The 17402-nt window shown below is 52.8% G+C and overlaps 3 protein-coding genes across 8 annotated transcripts; 2 read left to right on the plus strand and 1 right to left on the minus strand.

Annotated features, from left to right (window-relative positions):
• The first annotated feature begins 1225 nt into the window (after positions 1-1225).
• Positions 1226-4222, plus strand: TYROBP (transmembrane immune signaling adaptor TYROBP). The gene is made up of 5 exons (XM_053604019.1): positions 1226-1365; positions 1762-1788; positions 1940-2074; positions 2249-2295; positions 3996-4222. The coding sequence occupies exons 1-5, from the start codon at positions 1305-1307 to the stop codon at positions 4059-4061; spliced, it is 336 nt and encodes a 111-aa protein (XP_053459994.1). The 5' UTR covers positions 1226-1304; the 3' UTR covers positions 4062-4222.
• A 144-nt stretch (positions 4223-4366) lies between these two features.
• On the minus strand, positions 4367-5802 carry HCST (hematopoietic cell signal transducer). 2 transcript variants are annotated; one of them, XM_053604022.1, is made up of 4 exons: positions 5654-5802; positions 5302-5325; positions 4744-4875; positions 4367-4512 (listed from the first exon to the last, which is right to left on the minus strand). In XM_053604022.1, exons 1-4 carry the CDS (start codon positions 5694-5696, stop codon positions 4475-4477), a joined length of 237 nt encoding a protein of 78 aa, XP_053459997.1. In that variant the 5' UTR covers positions 5697-5802; the 3' UTR covers positions 4367-4474. The 2 variants fall into 2 exon arrangements, with proteins under 2 accessions (XP_053459997.1, XP_053459996.1); XM_053604021.1 differs by having other exon boundaries at positions 4367-4515.
• Positions 5803-8568: 2766 nt separating this feature from the next.
• Positions 8569-15798, plus strand: NFKBID (NFKB inhibitor delta). 5 transcript variants are annotated; one of them, XM_053603982.1, is made up of 12 exons: positions 8569-8693; positions 9381-9481; positions 9668-9728; positions 10081-10298; positions 10550-10740; positions 10831-10936; positions 11129-11275; positions 11377-11428; positions 11517-11665; positions 13800-13916; positions 14205-14369; positions 14917-15798. In XM_053603982.1, coding segments are annotated over exons 1-12 (1362 nt in total). In that variant the 5' UTR covers positions 8569-8692; the 3' UTR covers positions 14971-15798. The 5 variants fall into 5 exon arrangements, with proteins under 5 accessions (XP_053459957.1, XP_053459955.1, XP_053459954.1 ...); XM_053603983.1 differs by lacking the exon at positions 8569-8693 and adding an exon at positions 8882-8903 and having other exon boundaries at positions 14917-15796; XM_053603980.1 differs by lacking the exon at positions 8569-8693 and having other exon boundaries at positions 8714-9481; positions 10228-10298; positions 14917-15797.
• Positions 15799-17402: the final 1604 nt, after the last annotated feature.

Below are 17402 nucleotides of genomic sequence, written 5' to 3' on the forward strand. Positions count from 1 at the left end.
CCTGCTCATTCTGGACTTAATGGGAGAGGTTTGGGTGCTTTAGGGACAGGATGGCAAGGCTGGGCCTCAGAGCTCCTTCAGACACCAAATGCCCTCTCCTCCCTTTCCCTACCGGCCACTCAGTGTCAGCCCCTTGACTGGTCTTTTCTCTCCTGAGCCCAGGCCTGGGAGCTGTGGGTGTGACATTAGGAGGGGGACTTCCTGCAGCTGGTTCAGTCCCCAGTGCCCTGACCTCAGGTTCCGTTTTTCCCAGTCTCAACTTAGGCTCCCACTAGGGGCTAGAAGTCCCGGTCTCCTCCTAAGTGGCCTCCCTAAGTCCCTGCTTCCAGCCACTTCCTCACCTGACAGGTCCCTGACTTCCTCACCACTTCCTCATCGACAGGGTGGCCCAGCCACCTGGCTCACCTGATCCCCTAGTCCTGTCCCTGTGCTGCGGGCATCAGTGCCACTTTCTAATTCTCACCCTCTTTCTTTGCTTTGTCATAGTTTTCTTATTCCTCATCGTTCATCTTTTTTCCCCTTTCTCTCTAAGAGTCAAAAATCTGTCCTTAGGTCCTGGGTTCCGTTCCACCTTTACTTGCTGTGTGACTTTGGGCAAGTGTCATTACCTGTCTATAAAATGGGGAAGGTAGGAGCATGTACCTCAGAAGGTGGTGTGGCAATGTGACACTTGGGACAGAGTGCCTGTATGTGCCATTAATGCCCATGTGCTAATAACTGTATTTTGTTGTTGTTGTTGTTGTTGGGGAATCATTGAGGGTACAAGGTAACAACTGTCTTTTAATATCCCATAATGATCACAAGCTTCTCATTATCAAATAATACTAATTACAGTGATGCTTATATAAAAGTTGACAAGTGTCAGACCCTTTTCTAGGAACGTTAATTCATTCAAGTCCCATAACAACCTACAAAGTAGATACTATTGTACTCCCGATTTTACAGAGGAAGAAACTGAGGCCCAGATAGGTTGAGTGACTTGCTCAAGGTTGCCCAGCCATGAGGAGGCAGGGTTGGCTTCGATCAGCCAGAGGAGGCCAAGCCACTAACCCTTCTGTTACAATGATGTCTGGATTGGGGATGGAGGTCAACCCGTTGCACTCCATGTCCAGGTGTTGGGGGTGGCAGCACGGCCCCTGGGGGTGTCTGGTTCTGTCTGGTGTTATCTCTCTCCATCTCTCCTCCCCTATTGTCTCCTCCTCCCTCGGGCCACCACCCACCCCAGACTTCCTCCTTCACTTGGTTGGACGCTACGCCACATCCCACCAGCCCTTGGACTGTGGTGTCCAGCAGCATCCGGTGTCATGGGGGGGCCTGAACCCTCCAGCAGGCTCCTGATTCTGCCTCTCCTTCTGACTGTGGGTGGTGAGTTGGGGGCTTCTGCAGCTGCCCCGTCTCCTATCCCTGGGCTCAGCTGGGGTCAAGACAGGAAGCCTGGTAGAAGGGGAGAACCAAGGGGCAGGGGTTTGGGAAGTGAGCAGGTATCCAGCCCCTCAAAATATGTACTCTGTCCCAGAGCCTGAGCCCCCAAGATGTAGCGTCTGGTAGAAGTGGGGGAGGAGACGCCTAAGAGTGTTGCAATAGGACAAGTCGCTGTAGAAATAGCACAGTGCAGCAGCCTGGACGCCAGCCCGCCGAGTCCTTCCAGAGCTGTAGGCCACCCTCGCCTCCTGGCTGTTAGGACCCACCCTCCCGAGCTTTTACACCAGCCCCCACAGTCATACCTCCATGCCTCAGTTTACCTTCTTTTTCCCTCCTCAGGTCTCAGTCCTGTCCAGGCCCAGAGCGGTAGGCCTAGACCCTGCAATCCCTCTCCTTACCTCCCAATGACCCCCCATCTCTGGCCCTTCCCTAGTCTTTCCAGACCTCTCTCTGTTGGCACCCTCCCCCCAATTCCCAACTCACACTGACCTCTTCTACCCCTGTGCCATCTTCCCAGAATGCAACTGTGCGGCCATGAGCCCTGGTGTGCTGGCGGGGATCGTGCTGGGGGACCTGGTGCTCACCCTGCTCATCGCCCTGGCTGTGTACTCGCTGGGCCGCCTGGTGCCTCGGGGCCGAGGGGCTGTGGAGAGTGAGTGGGGCTGGCAGGGGCCAGCCTGGGACACTTGAGGACTTGCCTGGTGGAGGGTGGGTAAGCTCTGGGTCAAGGACACCCAGAGAGACAGGAATGGAGGGGCTGGTTTTGAAATAACAAAAGAGTCCCTGTCTATCTTTGCACCCTGCGGCCCCCTTCCTCCTACTCCAGCAATGACCCGGAAACAGCGTATCACTGAGACCGAGTCCCCTTACCAGGTGAGAAAAGTAGACTTTTTTCCTCACATCTCACTCCTGCCCTGGGGTGTTTTAAATCTCCCCACCATACCCGCCTGGGGACCCTAAAGCCACTTGCCCATCAGCTCCCCCCAGCCCCAAACCTTGAAGGCAAAGGGGTATCTGTCCGAAACTGCATTCAATTATCAACCACATCCTTATGCTTAGCTTAAAATGTGCAGAGGAAATAAATGAGTGACCTTGCCTTTGTAAGGGCAAGTGCAGGCCTTACCAGAAGGCAGGCCCTGAACTACTCTGGAAAAAGCCTGGCCCTAGGACAGGCTGATTTCTGAGAGAAGCTCTCAACAGGGCAGGGCATATAATTCAGCCCAAGTTTGATAACTCTACAGAGAAGAGTCCTAGAATTTTCGGAGGGGTGTGGAGGGGAGGGTCTTGTATCCCTCTGAGAAGCTGACAAAAGCTAGTGGCTTCTCAGAAAAATCTATCCCCCAAAATATACAATCATGAATGTCATATTGGGATGCTGCAATTATCCTTGGAGCCCTTCTTAGTAACCATGATACAGAGAGGGGTATCCAGCCATCTCTCCCTGTCCCTGTCAAGGTTTCTTCTTAATCCTTTAGTGGGGGGTCATGAGATCCTCTGAGACTCCTCCCCAGAAAAATGCACACCCAGACTAGTCATTTGTATATAATGTCAGGGATTGTGTCTGAGGCCTGCCCCTTGGGACCACAGATCCTTTGCAAATCATGCTTTGCTTTGTTGAAGTCCATTTATTGTCTGCAATCAGCTTTGCCTGTTTGCCTCACTTGTGGACAAAAAGTTGCTTTGTGCAGTATAAAAATCTTGAGTTTGGTTCTGTGAGGTCCAGAAGACCCAGGGGGCTTTCTACTTACTGCGGGCAGTGAAATTTGAGGGCAAAGGCCCACTTTATTCATTCCATTCCTTCAGTGGTGTCGAGCACTTGTGTGTACTAGATAGTGCAGCAGAGTTTCCACCCTAGTTGGGAAGACTTGAAACAAATTAAGCAATAAAATCATTTTGGGAGGCCAGGAGTGGTGGCTCACACTGTAATTCTAGCACTCTGGGAAGCTGAGATGGGTGGGTTACCTGAGCTCAGGTGTTCCAGACCAGCCTGAGCAAGAGTGAGACCCTGTTTCTACTAAAAATAGAAAAATTAGCCAGGCATTGTGGCAGGTACCTGTAGTCCCAGCTACCCAGGAGGCTGAGGCAGGAGGATTGCTTGAGCCCATGAGTTTGAGGTTGCTGTGAGTTACAACACCACAGCACACTACTCAAGTCACAGAGTGAGACTCCATCTTAAAAAAAAAAAATCATTTTGGGAGGCATAGTGAAGGAAATACAGAAGGCAGTTGTGACAGTGACTGGGGTGGTGGAGGAGAAACTATCATCGGGGCCATTGAGAAATGCATCTCTGAGGAGGCGATGTGAGCTGCGACTTGAAGGGAGAGGAGACAAAAGATCCAGGGAGTGGTGTTCCAGGGGGAGGAAAAAGCACGTGCCAAGGCCCTGAGGCTGGGGCATAATGATGAGGCAGAGTGGAAAGGGGAATAATGAACACACTTGAATAAAATCCAGCTCTCTTCTGTGGCTACAAGGTTGAAGAAGCTGCCAGGGGTACTGCAGGCTGCTGGAAGAAGGCTAGGTTTGTTTTAAGTTTATTTGGTGGACCCCTTTCACTGATGGCTCCATCCCTTTAGGAGCTCCAGGGTCAGAGGTCAGATGTCTACAGTGACCTCAACACACAGAGGCAATATTACAAATGAACCAAATCATGATGGTCAACAACCGGATTCCTGGATCCAGTCATTCCTGATGGCCACCAAGTACCTCATTCCTACTCCTACCAAGATATATATCTACAGAGTGCCTTCCCTGAGCTATCACACCTCTCCCTACTGCTGCCTCCAAATAAACATGAAGCACAAAAGCATTGTTGAGTTGTGCCAGTTTCTTGGGCTTAGAGGATGTAGATATGTGGAGACCTGAGGGGGTCTTGGGCCCAGAAACAGCTAAATGAGAGAGTGGCTTTGGGAACTGTGGAGTTCCTTGAGAAAGAATGAAACTACCGGTATTTCCATTGCTTTATTCCAATCCCAAAGTGGGGAGGGTGTTCTTGTACCACCACACATCGCCTGGTATGAGAGGGTCAGAAGTCAAAGGTCGAAGTTACAGGGGGTCAGCCCCTGCCAGGCATGTTGATGTAGACTTTGCTATCTTCTGGGGGTGGGGGAGAAAAAGCAAGAAGCATGACCACCCACCACTTACCCCACATCTCCAACTCCCCGGGGACCCCCTACCTCAGGGGTTTCCTCAGGAGTTCCCCTAAACACCTCCCCCAGGGTTTCCCCAGCACCTCCTCTAGGGCTTCCCCAGGGGTCCGCTCCCACGGGCCCCCTCCCTAGGGATACCACCCCCCCTGCAGACCCGCCTTGTCCCTGCCCTCACCTTGGGTGGGCCTGCTTCGTGGGCGAGCACACAGGAACACTGCCCCTACAATAAGCAGTGATATGACTGCATCAGCCGCCACCAGGCCTGCCAGGAGCGGCAAGGATAGGGGCCCACATCCAGAACAGGAACCTGCAGTGTGGGGGCGAGACAGAAGGCAGCTCAGGCGTGTTCTGGATCCTGGGGCTCTTCTTGGTCATAGAAGAGGAAGTCCCTTTTGAGGGAGGCAGAGCCCAGATTCCCTTGCACTTGGGGAATGGACGGGGAGATGAAGAGCCAGAGAGGCCAGCGTGTCCCAGGAACCTCGGGGCTGCACACTGGGCATATGTGGGAGGCTTTGGGAACTCCCAAGAGAGCCCAGGGGTCCCTGATTCCCTGGAACCTTGATTTGGTGGTGAGGAAGGCAAGATGGGACTCCAAGAAGCCTGCAGATCCTCTGAGGGCTCTGATTTGGGGATAAGAGAGGAGAATCACTGGGGTGTTGGGGCCCCTCAGGCCAAGCTTTGGGAGGGACGTGGTACCTGACACCATGGTAACAGGGAGGGATTGATTTCTCACCTGGGGTCGTCTGAGCTGTAGCCACTGTGGAAAGAGAGAAGGTGGATGAGTGGGGGGAAAAACAGGATGGGGAAGGGGGCACAAATGGAAAGGGAAGCTCCCAGAGGCAGAGAGGGATGGGAAATTGGAAGTAGCAGCAGAGACCTGGCAGTGAGAAGGGGAGATTAACAGGCAACAGCTACCCCGGGAGTCCCCACCTTGCCTTCCACTCCCCCCAAAGACTCGGAAGCTGAATGGATCTCCAGGAAGGGAAGGGGCACAGAGAGAAGGACCCCACTCTCAGCACACCTCCCTTCAGATGTCACCCAAGTCAGAGGCTTTGCCTGTCATCCCCCATAACTGCTGGCTTCACCTGGGAGCAAAAGTAGGAGCAGAATGTGGCCTGGAGTGACCATGGTGGGCTGGGGCCTGCAAGGGTCTGGCAAAGAACTGTGGTCCAGAGAAGTCCTGAAGAACAGTGGGGGAGTAGAGAAGAGCAATAGCGGATGTCACCCTGCTGGTGGCAAGCCATCTGCTTCCTGTGTGTGTGTGTGTGTGTGTGTGTGTGTGGTGGTGGCAGGGTGGCTCCGTTACTGCCTTTGGGGAACAAACTGGGGGGAGGGTAAGAGAGACCAGGGAGGCTTCTGTGATGGTCCAGGTGGGAGTGACGGGGGGACCAGAGTGTGGGTGCCAGGAAGATCTGAAAGTATTTTGGTGGTAGAGCCATCGAAATTTGCTGATGAAATTTGCTGGATTGTGGGTGTGTATGAGAGATCCAGTATGGCCAAGTCTTTTGGCTTGAAAAACTAAAAAGACAGAGTGTCCACTAACAGAGATGGGGGGGAGGGAGCAGGCTTGAGGGGAGAGTGCCAAGTTTTGGCTACACTGAGCTGGAAATGCCCTTGATAATCTCCCTGTGGAGATGTGGAATGATCACAGCTGCATTTATGAATTCAGGGGATAACTCTGGCCTGAAGATGTAAATTTGGAGGTTGATAGCTTATGGATGGTATTTAGAGCCACAGGACTGGATGAGATCACCAAGGAAGTGAGTACAGAGAACCCCCCACCTCCCACAAAATGAGAGGAGGAACCAGCCAGGGAAACTGAGGAGGAGGAGCCAGCAGGGAAGGAGCCGCAGGAGAGCACCGAGTCTGAAAGTAGGGGAGAAACGTGGTCAGTATGGTCAGTGCTGGGGCTACTCACCAGGGGGAAACTGAGAACAGCCTCCCACTGGAATGCCTGTCAGCTGGAGGGCTGGGAATGCCTGCCTACTTAGTTCACAGCTCCACCAGGGCGGCTAGCAAAGTAGTAAATTATTTTACAAGGGACGTGCTAATGCCTGTAATCCTAGCACTCTGGGAAGCCAAGGCAGGTGGATTGCCTGAGCTCTCCAGTTCAAGACCACCCTGAGCAAGAGTGAGACCCCGTCTCTAAAAATAGCCAGGCATTGTGGAGGGCGCCTGTAGTCCCAGCTACTCCAGAGGCTGAGAAAAGAGGATCTCTTGAGGGCAGCCCTCAGTGAGTAGGGCCCCGGCCCCATATACCAAGGGTGGCGGGTTCAAACCCAGTCTCAGCCAAACTGCAACAAAAAAATAGCCAGGCGTTGTGGCGGGCACCTGTAGTCCCAACTGCTCTGGAGGCTGAGGCAGGAGAATCGTGTAAGCCCAAGAGCTGGAGGTTGCTGTGAGTCCTGTGACTTCATGGCACTCTACTGAGGGCGGTAAAGTGAGACTCTGTCTCTACAAAAAAAAAAAAAAAAAAGAGTTTGAAGTTGCTGTGAGCTGTGATGCTACAGCACTCTACCCAGGGCACAGAGTGAGATTCTGTCTCAAGAAACAAATAAATAAAAATAGAAAACCTAGTCAGGCATTGTGTTGGGCACTTCTAGTCCTAACTACTCAGAGGCTTGAGGCCAAGAGTTGGAGGTTGCTGTTGAGCTATGACGTCACAGCATTCTATGGAAGGCGACAAAGTAAGACTCTGTCACAAAAAAAAATTTTATTTTACATAATGAATGCATAAGTGAAACTTGACCTCTGAAAAAAGGAGAATATGACGTAGGGAAGAGGGAGAAACTTCAGAATACCTACCCTTACCCTTACCTACAGATTTTTCTTCCCTGGAGATCAGGGAGTCCGGACCTCCAGTCCTCTCCCTCCCCCAGGACCCTGTAATACTGTCCCCCCACCACCTCCTCTTGCCCTCCGGCTAGGACCTGGGAGTCAAAGCCTCCAGTACACTCCTTGGACAGAGACCCAGAAGTCCAGACTCCAGTGCCCCCTTCTTCCGGAGTCCGTTATACAAAGGCTCCCTCAGACCCGGATCTGTACCCCCAGCTCCCGGGACTCCTGAGTCCAGCCTTCCAATTCAGACCCGCCCTCTCAGACTGGGTTTGCTGGGGCGCGACACGGGGACTCCCAGGCCTGTGGGCGGGCCCTGCCCAGGGCTGGGCGGTGCCAGAACGCTCAGTTTAAAAACTCGCGGGGGACCACGATCCAAGATCGGGGACCCGGCGGTGGCTCCGCGGGGAAATAGCGAGACTGGCGCAGCGCCGAGGCCGCGGCCCTGGGGGCCCGCAATCCGCGCCACGTAATCCTCGAGGTAATGGGTGGGGAGAGGGCACTCTCAGCTACTCAGGAGAGTGAGGGGCTGGGGATCCAGCTCTTGAGTCTCTGAGGGACGGAGCTGGAGCGTCAAGTCCTGGGTCTAGAGAGAGCGGGGGTCTGAGTGTTTGGAGGGGACTGGGGGCTGGGACTCCTCGGTCGTAGGGGAGTTGAGGCTGGGAACCTGGCCTCTGGGTCCTGGGGGCGTAGGGGGCTGGGAATCCAGAATTCTGGGTCCGGGAGGTGAATGGGCTTGGGAGGCTGGACTCCTGGGTCCTGTGGGCAGTGGGGCCGGCGGCCGAGACTCCGTCCCCTAGGGATGGCTGCACTGAGTACTCGGGATATAGTAGTGTTTTGCATGTTTATTTTTTTGAGACAGAGACTCACTCTGTCACCCAGGCTAGAGTGCCATGACGTCAGCCTCAAGCCAGTGGGCTCAAGCCACCCTCCTGCCCCAGCTTCCCGAGTAGCTGGGACTACAGGCCCAGCCACCACGGCCGGCTAAGGGGTCGTGGTTGTTTAAAATCACCTCCCGCCTCAGTGGGGGAAGGTCCCGCCCAGCCACTGGGGTCCACGGCGGCCGTGACCCTGACTCCGCCCCACCCCGCCCCGGGATTTCCCAGATAGCCACAGTCCAGGGCTGAGTAGGAATTCCCCACGTGCGGGGATTCCACGAGCGCCACACTCCGCCGCGCGCCCACTGCGGAGCGGGACACCTGGGGCACAGGAGCTCAAGGGAAGATGCAGGTGGAAGATTCCCTTGCGCGAGCGCCGTGACGTCAGCGCGTCGCGTCGGGCAGTTTCCGAGTAGGCCCCGGCTCGTTTAACCCTTCCGCCTCCGGAGCCCAGGCTCGGAAGGATGAGGGTTGAGGGTGGAGTCCTCTCTTCCAGAGTCGTGAGGAGTGTGGGATCCGGGACTCGCTGGTCCTAGAGAGGAGGAGGCCAAGGGCCTGAACTCCTGGGGTCCTGGGGAAGAGAGTACTGGCCTCCTAGACGGCCGAGTCCGAAGGGATGGAGGTGGGGGGCCCTCTGGATCCCTGACCAGCTAGGTTCCTCAGGGAGAGTGTCTCTGGGGAAAGAGGAGCAGGTCAGCTTCTTAGGCAAAATGATGTTGGGAACTCGGATATGCGTCCCCAGGGAGTGATGCCTTGCTACCCCCAGGCCTCTGGACTGGGAGAATCTGGGGGTGGGACTTTTAAACGGAAGTTGGGAGGGAGGGGTACTGTAGAGGATCGCTCTCCTCCCCCTTCCTCAGTTTCCACCACGCTGGTGGAAAGTTGGGTCGGAGGGAAAGTGCGGAGCAAAGGGAAGGAAACGGCGGGGGCGGACGCCCCACCCAGAATCTTCTAATGGCTTTGGAGTAGTCAGGCGGTATCAATGTGCTAGTTTTTCCGCGCGGGAGGGCGAGGAGGGCGCTCAAATCCACCCCGCCCCCGTGCATTTGTGTGACTTAAGGACCCCTGATGTCTTCCGCCTTTCCTCCCCACCCTTCAGTGAGTCAGAATGAGCGCAGCCACTGCTCGACACAGACGGTGAAGAAGCTCCTGGAAGAACGGAGGCGCCGCCAGCAGCAGCCTGACACGGGTGGGGTGCAGGTGAGGCCCAGGAAGGCCTGCGAACTACAACTCCCTGAGGCCTTGTGCTGTCCAGAGGGGACTTACTGGGCTCTCAGGGCTGATAAGAGATGTGGTTCGGTGGAAGATGCCCTATAGGTCAGGGACAGATGCTGAGAATCAGTCAGTTAAATTCACCTTTGTTCCTTTTTGCTTATACCTCCACAGGGGCAGTTCTCGTCTCCCTTATCCCAGCCCCTGACTCCATCTGTGAATGAGGCTGATCCTGGTAAGTCTGGAACCTTGCCTGGTTCTCTGAGCTCCCTGCCCCAGCTTCCTTCAGGGATTCAAACATCCCGACTTGCAAGACTTTGGGGCATCTAGGAGTCAGGCCCTCATTCTTTCTGGGACTCAGTAGCAGTTTGATCTCACAGATTCTCTGGAGCATGGTAGTCTATGCACATAGTCTTTCAGAGTCCCAGGGGCCCCGCCTTGTGGTGCCCCAGGAGTCCAGCTCCCAGACCCTGGTGTCTCAGAGTACTAGCTCTCAGCACCTGGAGAGACTGTAGGTCCTCCAGCCCTGCTGTGACTCCCACAACTTGGGTAATCAGACCTGCTCCTGCCCCTCCTCTTGCATGCAGGCCATCCTCACTTCCCAGCACACCAGGAGACTGTGGGTTCTGGATTTGGCACCTTGGCCTCCCCTATGGGCTTTTCAGACTGGGACCCCAACACGCATACTGCCTACACAGACAGTCCCTACTCTTACCCTGCTTCTGCTGCTGAAGGTTTCCCGACTCCTGACTTCTACTCACCCTCGGACCCAGGGCGGCTGTGTCCATTACCCCTGGGGATGGAGGTGAGATACACAGTGGGGACAGGATACTGAAGGGCCCCTAAAAATTTCCAGTTGTCCTCATGCATTATTCTGAGACGTCTGGGGCTGAATTAAGATCCCAGTTCCGCAGTGGGCAAAACTGAAGCCTAAAGGTTCAAGGTCACATGGCATACCCAGCCACTTGATCATGGGCTCTGTAGGTGTCTGTGTGTGGTGGGTTGGGAAGGGGGAATTCTCAGTTGACTGGCTCCCCTCACCATCTCACATTTCAGGAGGCCCCGGACACTCAGCTCTATACAGACCCTCCCCTGTCACAAGCTGGATCCTGGAGAGTTTCTGGGCTCCCCTCAGGACCTCCACAGTTGCCCTCTGCAGTCACTGGGCCATCTCTGGATGCAGCCCGAGCTCACATGCTGGCTTTGGGACCACAACAGCTGCTGGCCCAGGATGAGGAGGGGGACACGTGAGTATAGGGGAAGGAGTCTGGAAGGAGTCTGCAGACTCTTGTCTCAGCTGGGGGCTGTTCTCACTGCTGTCCCCCACCTGTCCTCAGGCTCCTGCACCTGTTTGTGGCTCGGGGTCTGCGCTGGGCAGCATATGCTGCGGCTGAGGTGCTCCAGGTGTATGGACATCTGGACATTCGTGAGCATAAAGGCAAGGTGAGGGCTATGGCCTTGTCTTCTGGGTTCAGGGAGCAGAGAGCTTAGGGCATAGATTTCTGGATCCTAGTGAAGAGGGGATTGGGAATTGAACTTCTGGGTCTGAGGGCAGAGGCAGCTGGGAATCCGGGTTCCTGGTTTTCAGAAGGGAGGATGCTGGGGGCCCAGACTGACCTTTTCTGTGACCTGCAGACCCCTCTCCTGGTGGCTGCTGCTGCCAATCAGCCCCTGATTGTGCAGGATCTTCTGAGCCTGGGAGCAGAACCCAATGCCACTGACCATCAGGGACGTTCTGTCTTGCATGTGGCTGCTACCTACGGGCTCCCGGGAGTCCTCTCGGTATGTCCAGCTGGCATGTGGAGTGTCTGGGGGAGACTGATTGCCAGGGTTAGGAGGTCTGGGGAGACCCTTACCTGCACTCTGCCTTCTCTTCCTTCCAGGCTGTATTTAACTCAGGGATTCAGGTTGACCTTGAAGTCAGAGACTTTGAGGGTAAGTTGATGTGGGGAGGGCTGTTGTGGTAGAGACTGAGTAGATTGGGTAACCCAGATGTAGTGTTCTCACTATCTCTGTTCTTCAGGCCTCACCCCACTCCACACAGCTATCCTGGCTCTCAACGTTGCTATGCGTCCGCCTGACTTCTCTTCTCGGATGCTGAGTACTCAAGCCCAAGATAGGCTGACTTGTGTCAAGATGTTACTGTACATGGGTGCCGATCACACTAGCCAGGTGAGCTGGTTGTGTGTGGCTGGCCCTTGGGAGCATGTGCAGGATAGAGCTACCTGAATGTCCAGGAGGGCTCCTAACAAATGCTGACTTTGCCTTCCTGGCTGTGTGACCTTCACTTCACTTTCGTGCACATCACTTCACTTTTCTGTGCCCTAGTTGTCAACTGGAAATAATATTACTGATTTCAGTATATATTTATCAAGCACTTCCTAGTCATAAGAACCACGTCTCATAGATCAGCTTATTGAATCCTCCCAAACACCCTTACACGTGTGTACTATTATTACTTTCCCTGTTTCACTGATAAGGAAACTGAGAGGCACAGAGGGTCAGAAATCTTATAGCATGTTGCCAGGTACCATGGCTCATGCCTGTAGTCTTAGCACTCTGGGAGGCCAAGGCAGGAGGATTGTTTAAGCTCAGGAGTTGACGACTAGCCGAAGCAAGAGCGAGACCCTGTCTCTACAGAAAAATCAGCCTGATGTGGTGGTGCCCACCTGTAATCCCAGCTACTTGGGAGGCTGATACAGGAGAATCAGTTGAGCCCAGGAATTGGAGGTTGCACTGAGCTATCATGATGCCATTGCACTTCAGCCAACACAACAGAGTGAGACTGTCTTGGAAAAAGAAACCAAACAAAAAACAAAACAAAACAAATCTTATAGCTTGTAAGTGTCAGAAAGGGGATTTCAGCCCAGTTCAAATCTGGGTTCTAAGTCTAAACACAGTTCTAAGTCTGACCTTAGAACTCAGCTCTGAATTATGTTATATTCATTTCCTGTAGCTCCTTCACAGGCAGCTAGATGCTTAAACATCCACACACAAAAAATTTCTTTTCATTAAATGTTTTGAGTTTAGAAAAGTGCAGAAAATGAATACCATGCATCCACCATTGATAACCAGCAACTCACAACCACTCCACTTTCTCACTTTTCTGTGTTATTTTTAAGCAAATCCAAGCATATAATTTTTTCTATAAATATTTGTATAGAAATACAAATACTCTACCAAGGGCAACCAAGTAAGACTCTGTCTCACAAAAAAAAAAAAAAAAGAAAGAAAGAAAGAAAAGAAATACAAATATGTGTGAGGGGGGCCTGGGTGTAAAGATTGGTTTGACGTCTCCCAAATATTTGTATGCCTTTTAACTTCAATCCTATTCAGCCTTAAAAAATGAATGATAATCTTACTATCAAATATTTTGGCTGTATTCACATTTCCTTTTGATGCTAAAGTTGTTTTGTTTTTTTTTTTAGTTAAAAAAAAATTAAGATTCAGGGCTTAGTGCCCGTAGCACAGTGGTTATGGCTCTAGCCACATACACTGAGGCTGGCAGGTTCAAACCCAGCCCAGGCCAACTAAGCCACAGTGACAACTGCAACAGAAAAGTAGCCAGGTGTTGTTATGGTGGGCACCTGTAGTCCCAGCTACTTGGGAGGCAGAGGAAAGAGAATTGCTTAAGCCCAAGAATTTGAGGTTGCTGTGAGCTGTGACGCCATGGCACTCTACCAAGGGTGACATAGTGAGACTCTGTCTTCAAAAAAAAAAAAAAAAAAAATCAAGATTCAAATAAAGCCCATATATTATGATATATCTTTGAAAGCCCCTCTTAATCGATAGCTTTGTCTTCTCTTCATAATTTATTTGATGCACAAACTAGGTTGTTTTGCCTTCTACAAGCACATAAAACTCATCATGTTGCTTATCATTATAAACTCCTTAGAGATACATAATGTAAGTTTCATTTTAGAAAATGTCTTTTATTTTTCCCCAAATAGGAAGAGAACAGCTCAATGTTGCGGTGCACTGTTATGATAGTAGCTGGTGTGCTGATAAATGCTGCCTGACTGTGCCCTTGTAGATCAAGTACAGTCCCTTTAGGTCACGGTACATTTTCGTGTGTTAGTTGACCTGTGACTAGGGGCTGGGGAGGAATAAATGTATATTCTGTGAGACGTGTGGTGTGGACGGCATGCCTTACACATAGTGCTGTTTTGTGCTCAATACATACAGCTGAACAGGGCACTCCTGACGGCTTGGTGGGGGAAGGCCAGGGTATCTCAAGGCTTCTGGGTTCTGAGAGTGGGCCTGGGTGTGCAGAGTGGTTCAACCTCTGCCATTCCTCTCCCCACAGGAGATCAAGAGCAACAAGACAGTCCTGCACTTGGCTGTGCAGGCTGCCAATCCTACCGTGGTTCAGCTGCTGCTGGAGCTGCCACGAGGAGACCTGCGGGCCTTTGTCAACATGAAGGTGGGGGCCTAGGGTGGGGCATGCCGATTGTGGGAGATGTGGCAGAGGCAGAAATGAGACATTGGGGGCCCTGTGGGCTATGGACATAGACAGGACGATGTGTGGGACCTGAAGGGGATGTGCAGGAGGGAAACAGACCCTGGGGAAGTGTGTAGAACGTGGACACAGAGGGACGTGGAATGTGGCTCTGAAGGGGCAAGCGTAGGACACGGCTGATGCAGGATGCAGTTGGGAGGGCCTAGGCCAGCTCAGTCAGGATCCTGATCAGCCCTGTCTTCATCGTTCCAGGCCCATGGGAACACAGCCCTCCACATGGCGGCTGCCCTGCCCCCTGGGCCACCCCAGGAGGCCATCGTGAGACGCCTGTTGGCAGCCGGGGCAGACCCAACACTGCGCAACCTGGAGAATGAGCAGCCCGTGCACCTGCTGCGGTCTGGGCCGGGCCCCGAGGGGGTAAGCGCTGGGCCTAGCTTCAGCATGGCCTCTGAGCTAACAGCATGACCCTACCTCTCTACCCAAACCTGACTTTAGAGGGTGGTTTATAATTCTGGAAGGTGACCTCAACCCTTAGCCAACCCTGACTTCAAAATGTGACCTCTGACCTCCATGTTGGAGCCCTGACTCTAGTACTCCACTGACCCCTACCCCTAAGGTGAATCTTGACTTCAAGGTTTGACCTTTAATCCCCAAGTATGACCTCTGGTCCCCTGCCCCTAGCCCTGGGTCCGGACCTCAAATGTGACTTCTGACCCCCTTGCTTCTTCCCTTTGGTGTTAACCCCAGGGTGGGAACCCCCAGCCAGGAGCATCTTTCACTTGTCTCCAGTTCTGGTTCAGCATTTGAACCCAGACTTTTACCTCCAGCCCAGTGCTGACTCTGGACCCGACTTTGAGATCCACCTGACCCCCCTCAACTCCTTTTCAGCCCTCCCCGCATACCGCCTCCCTTCCCCTCTCCCTCCAGCCCCAAGCCTGCTCACTCTGCCTTGCCTTGTCCACAGCTCCGGCAGCTATTGAAGAGGAGCCGTGTGGCACCATCAGGCCTGTCCTCTTAGGACTCAAACCCAGAACCTGGACTGATTTTTCCAGTCCCCACCGTCCTGTGGGACAGCCAGCGTATGCTAATGTGCAAAACCATGATAATGTATGTAGAATATCCTGCCATTAGGGTCTTACATTAAAACCCCAAAATGGCTGCTGAAGGGTGAACAGTCCCCAATATTTGGGATGATGTGACACGCCTCCCCCACCCACAAGGAGCCCTTTTTATGATTTCTGTGAAATCAAGGCTCCTTGATTGTTTTTGTAAAACACCCTCAGCCTTTCACCTTGTCCTTGCTGGGACCTGTTGGGGTTCTCTCCCCTCACTGAATTCTTCGTATCCAGAAACCCAGATGTAATCCCCCTACGTGGTACTTAGGGATCCCAATACCATCCTAGCAGGGCTTCTAAGATAGTCCTAACTTCCCCAGGACCTCCTGGGTCCTAAACCAGATACATAAGAAGGAACCTCTGGATTAGAGTTTCTGCTTCCATATTCAGAACTTAACTGGGCCCTGTCCCAGACCTCAGCATTCACAGTGAAGCCCTTCCTAGTCTCAGCATCTCTGAAACTCCCTATTAAACTTGATTTGGACTAGAACTGTCTTGTCTGATCTCTGGGGGCCAGGAGTGCAGGGGAGCAGCTGTGTTTGATGCATGTGCCTGGCTGGGGCCTGCAGCAGCCACTGTGGGGGCCAGTCCATGTCGCCTCCTCCTTTGCCTGTCAACACACAGAGGCCTGCCTGCAGTTTCAGCACCTGAACCTTTGCGTGTGGGCATTCTCAGACCACTGGTGCCACTCTGCTCTGGGTGTGAGTCTGGCAAGTCTTGAAAGCCAAGAGTTCATGCCCACTTCCCATGCCAGCAGCCCTCAGCCAATGTCTGACAGGAGATGGTGTATAAATATCCCAGGTCCCTCACCTCTAGGTTGTGCTAACTCAGAAGTGCACGCTCCCCAGTAGAAAGAAGCTTTGGTTCCCCAAAGTGGCATGGGCTTGATAAAACACCTTTTACTGGCTGCTTTCCCTTTTCTCTTCCCACCTCCTCTCTAGATGTTCCCCATTTCTTCCAAATAAACTTGCCCTAAACCCTTAATGAGTGTCTGCTTCTGGAGAAAACCAAACTAAGACAGAGAATCTCCACAGTGCCCCCTTCTACTTGCCCCGTGGCCTTTGCTCTGGCCTCCACGAAGATCTAAGCACCTAAGGAGCCCCTACCCCACAAATCCCTCTGACACTATCATGGCTACTCTACTTGGAACCTCTCATAGATAATAAACTAAGTGTATTTTAGCACACTTCAGGGCACATGCCAGTGTCTCTCCCCAAAATCTAAGGCTTTTAAAAACAGCCCCCTCTGGCTTGGTACCCATATCACAGTGGTTAAGGCACCAGCTATGTACACCTAGGCTGGCGGGTTTGAACCCAGCCTGGTTGTTAAACAACAATGACAACTGCAAGAAAAAATAGCCAGGTGTTGTGGTGGGCGCCTGTAGTCCCAGCTACTAGGGAGGCTGAGGCAAGAGAATCGCTTAAGCCTAAGAGTTTAAGGTTGCTGTGAGCTGTGACACCGTTCTACCGAGGGTGACACAGTGAAACTCTTGTCTCAAAAAACAAAACAAACAAAAAAGCCCCAGCCCTCCTCTGGCTGGGTACAGTGGCTCATAGCTGTAATCCCAGCATTTTGGAGGCCAAGGTGAGAGGGTCATGTGAAGATCCTTGAGGTGAGGAGTTCAAGACCAGCCTGTCTGAGGTGAGGAGTTCAAGCCAGACCCTGTCTCTACAAATGTGATAAAAAGACACCACCCCACCTTTGTTTATGATTCTGCAATCAGGGCTGGGCTCAGCTGGTAGCTCTATTCTCCTGCTTTGGTCACTCATGTGCTGCAGTCACTGGAGGCCTGATGGGGCCAGAAATCTGAGACAGCTTCACTCACATGTCTAATGATTTGGCTGAAGTGGCTGGAACTCCTGGGTGCAGGCCCAGAATTTCTCCGTGTGGTCCAGGAGTGTAGGTAGATCTCTTCACGTGGCGGCTCAGGGGCTCCAAGAGGGACAGTTCCAAGAGAGCATGTCCCTGCTTGAGTTGTGCGGACATTCCTCTGATCAAAGTCAGTCATGTGGCCAAGTGCGGAGTCAGTGTAGAGGGCACCTTACAAGGGCAGAGTTGTCAGGGGCCCTGGTGCTAAGTCTCCAACGCCAGCTGCCTTGGACCAGCATATTCATGCTCTTGTTTGTACTCACACAGAGGCAGCTGGCCCAGGAAGATTTCATAGGAATATGCTGTATTACTTTTTTTTTTCTTTTTTTTTTGAGGTAGAGTCTCACTCTGTTGGCCTGGGTAAAATGCTGTGGGGTCATAGCTCATAGCAACCTCAAACTCTTGAGTTCAAGCAATCCTTTTGCCTCAACATCCTGAAGCTGGAACTACAGGCACCCACCACAAT

The sequence above is a fragment of the Nycticebus coucang genome, chromosome 10, assembly GCF_027406575.1.
Source record: "Nycticebus coucang isolate mNycCou1 chromosome 10, mNycCou1.pri, whole genome shotgun sequence".
NCBI classification, from domain to species: domain Eukaryota; kingdom Metazoa; phylum Chordata; class Mammalia; order Primates; family Lorisidae; genus Nycticebus; species Nycticebus coucang.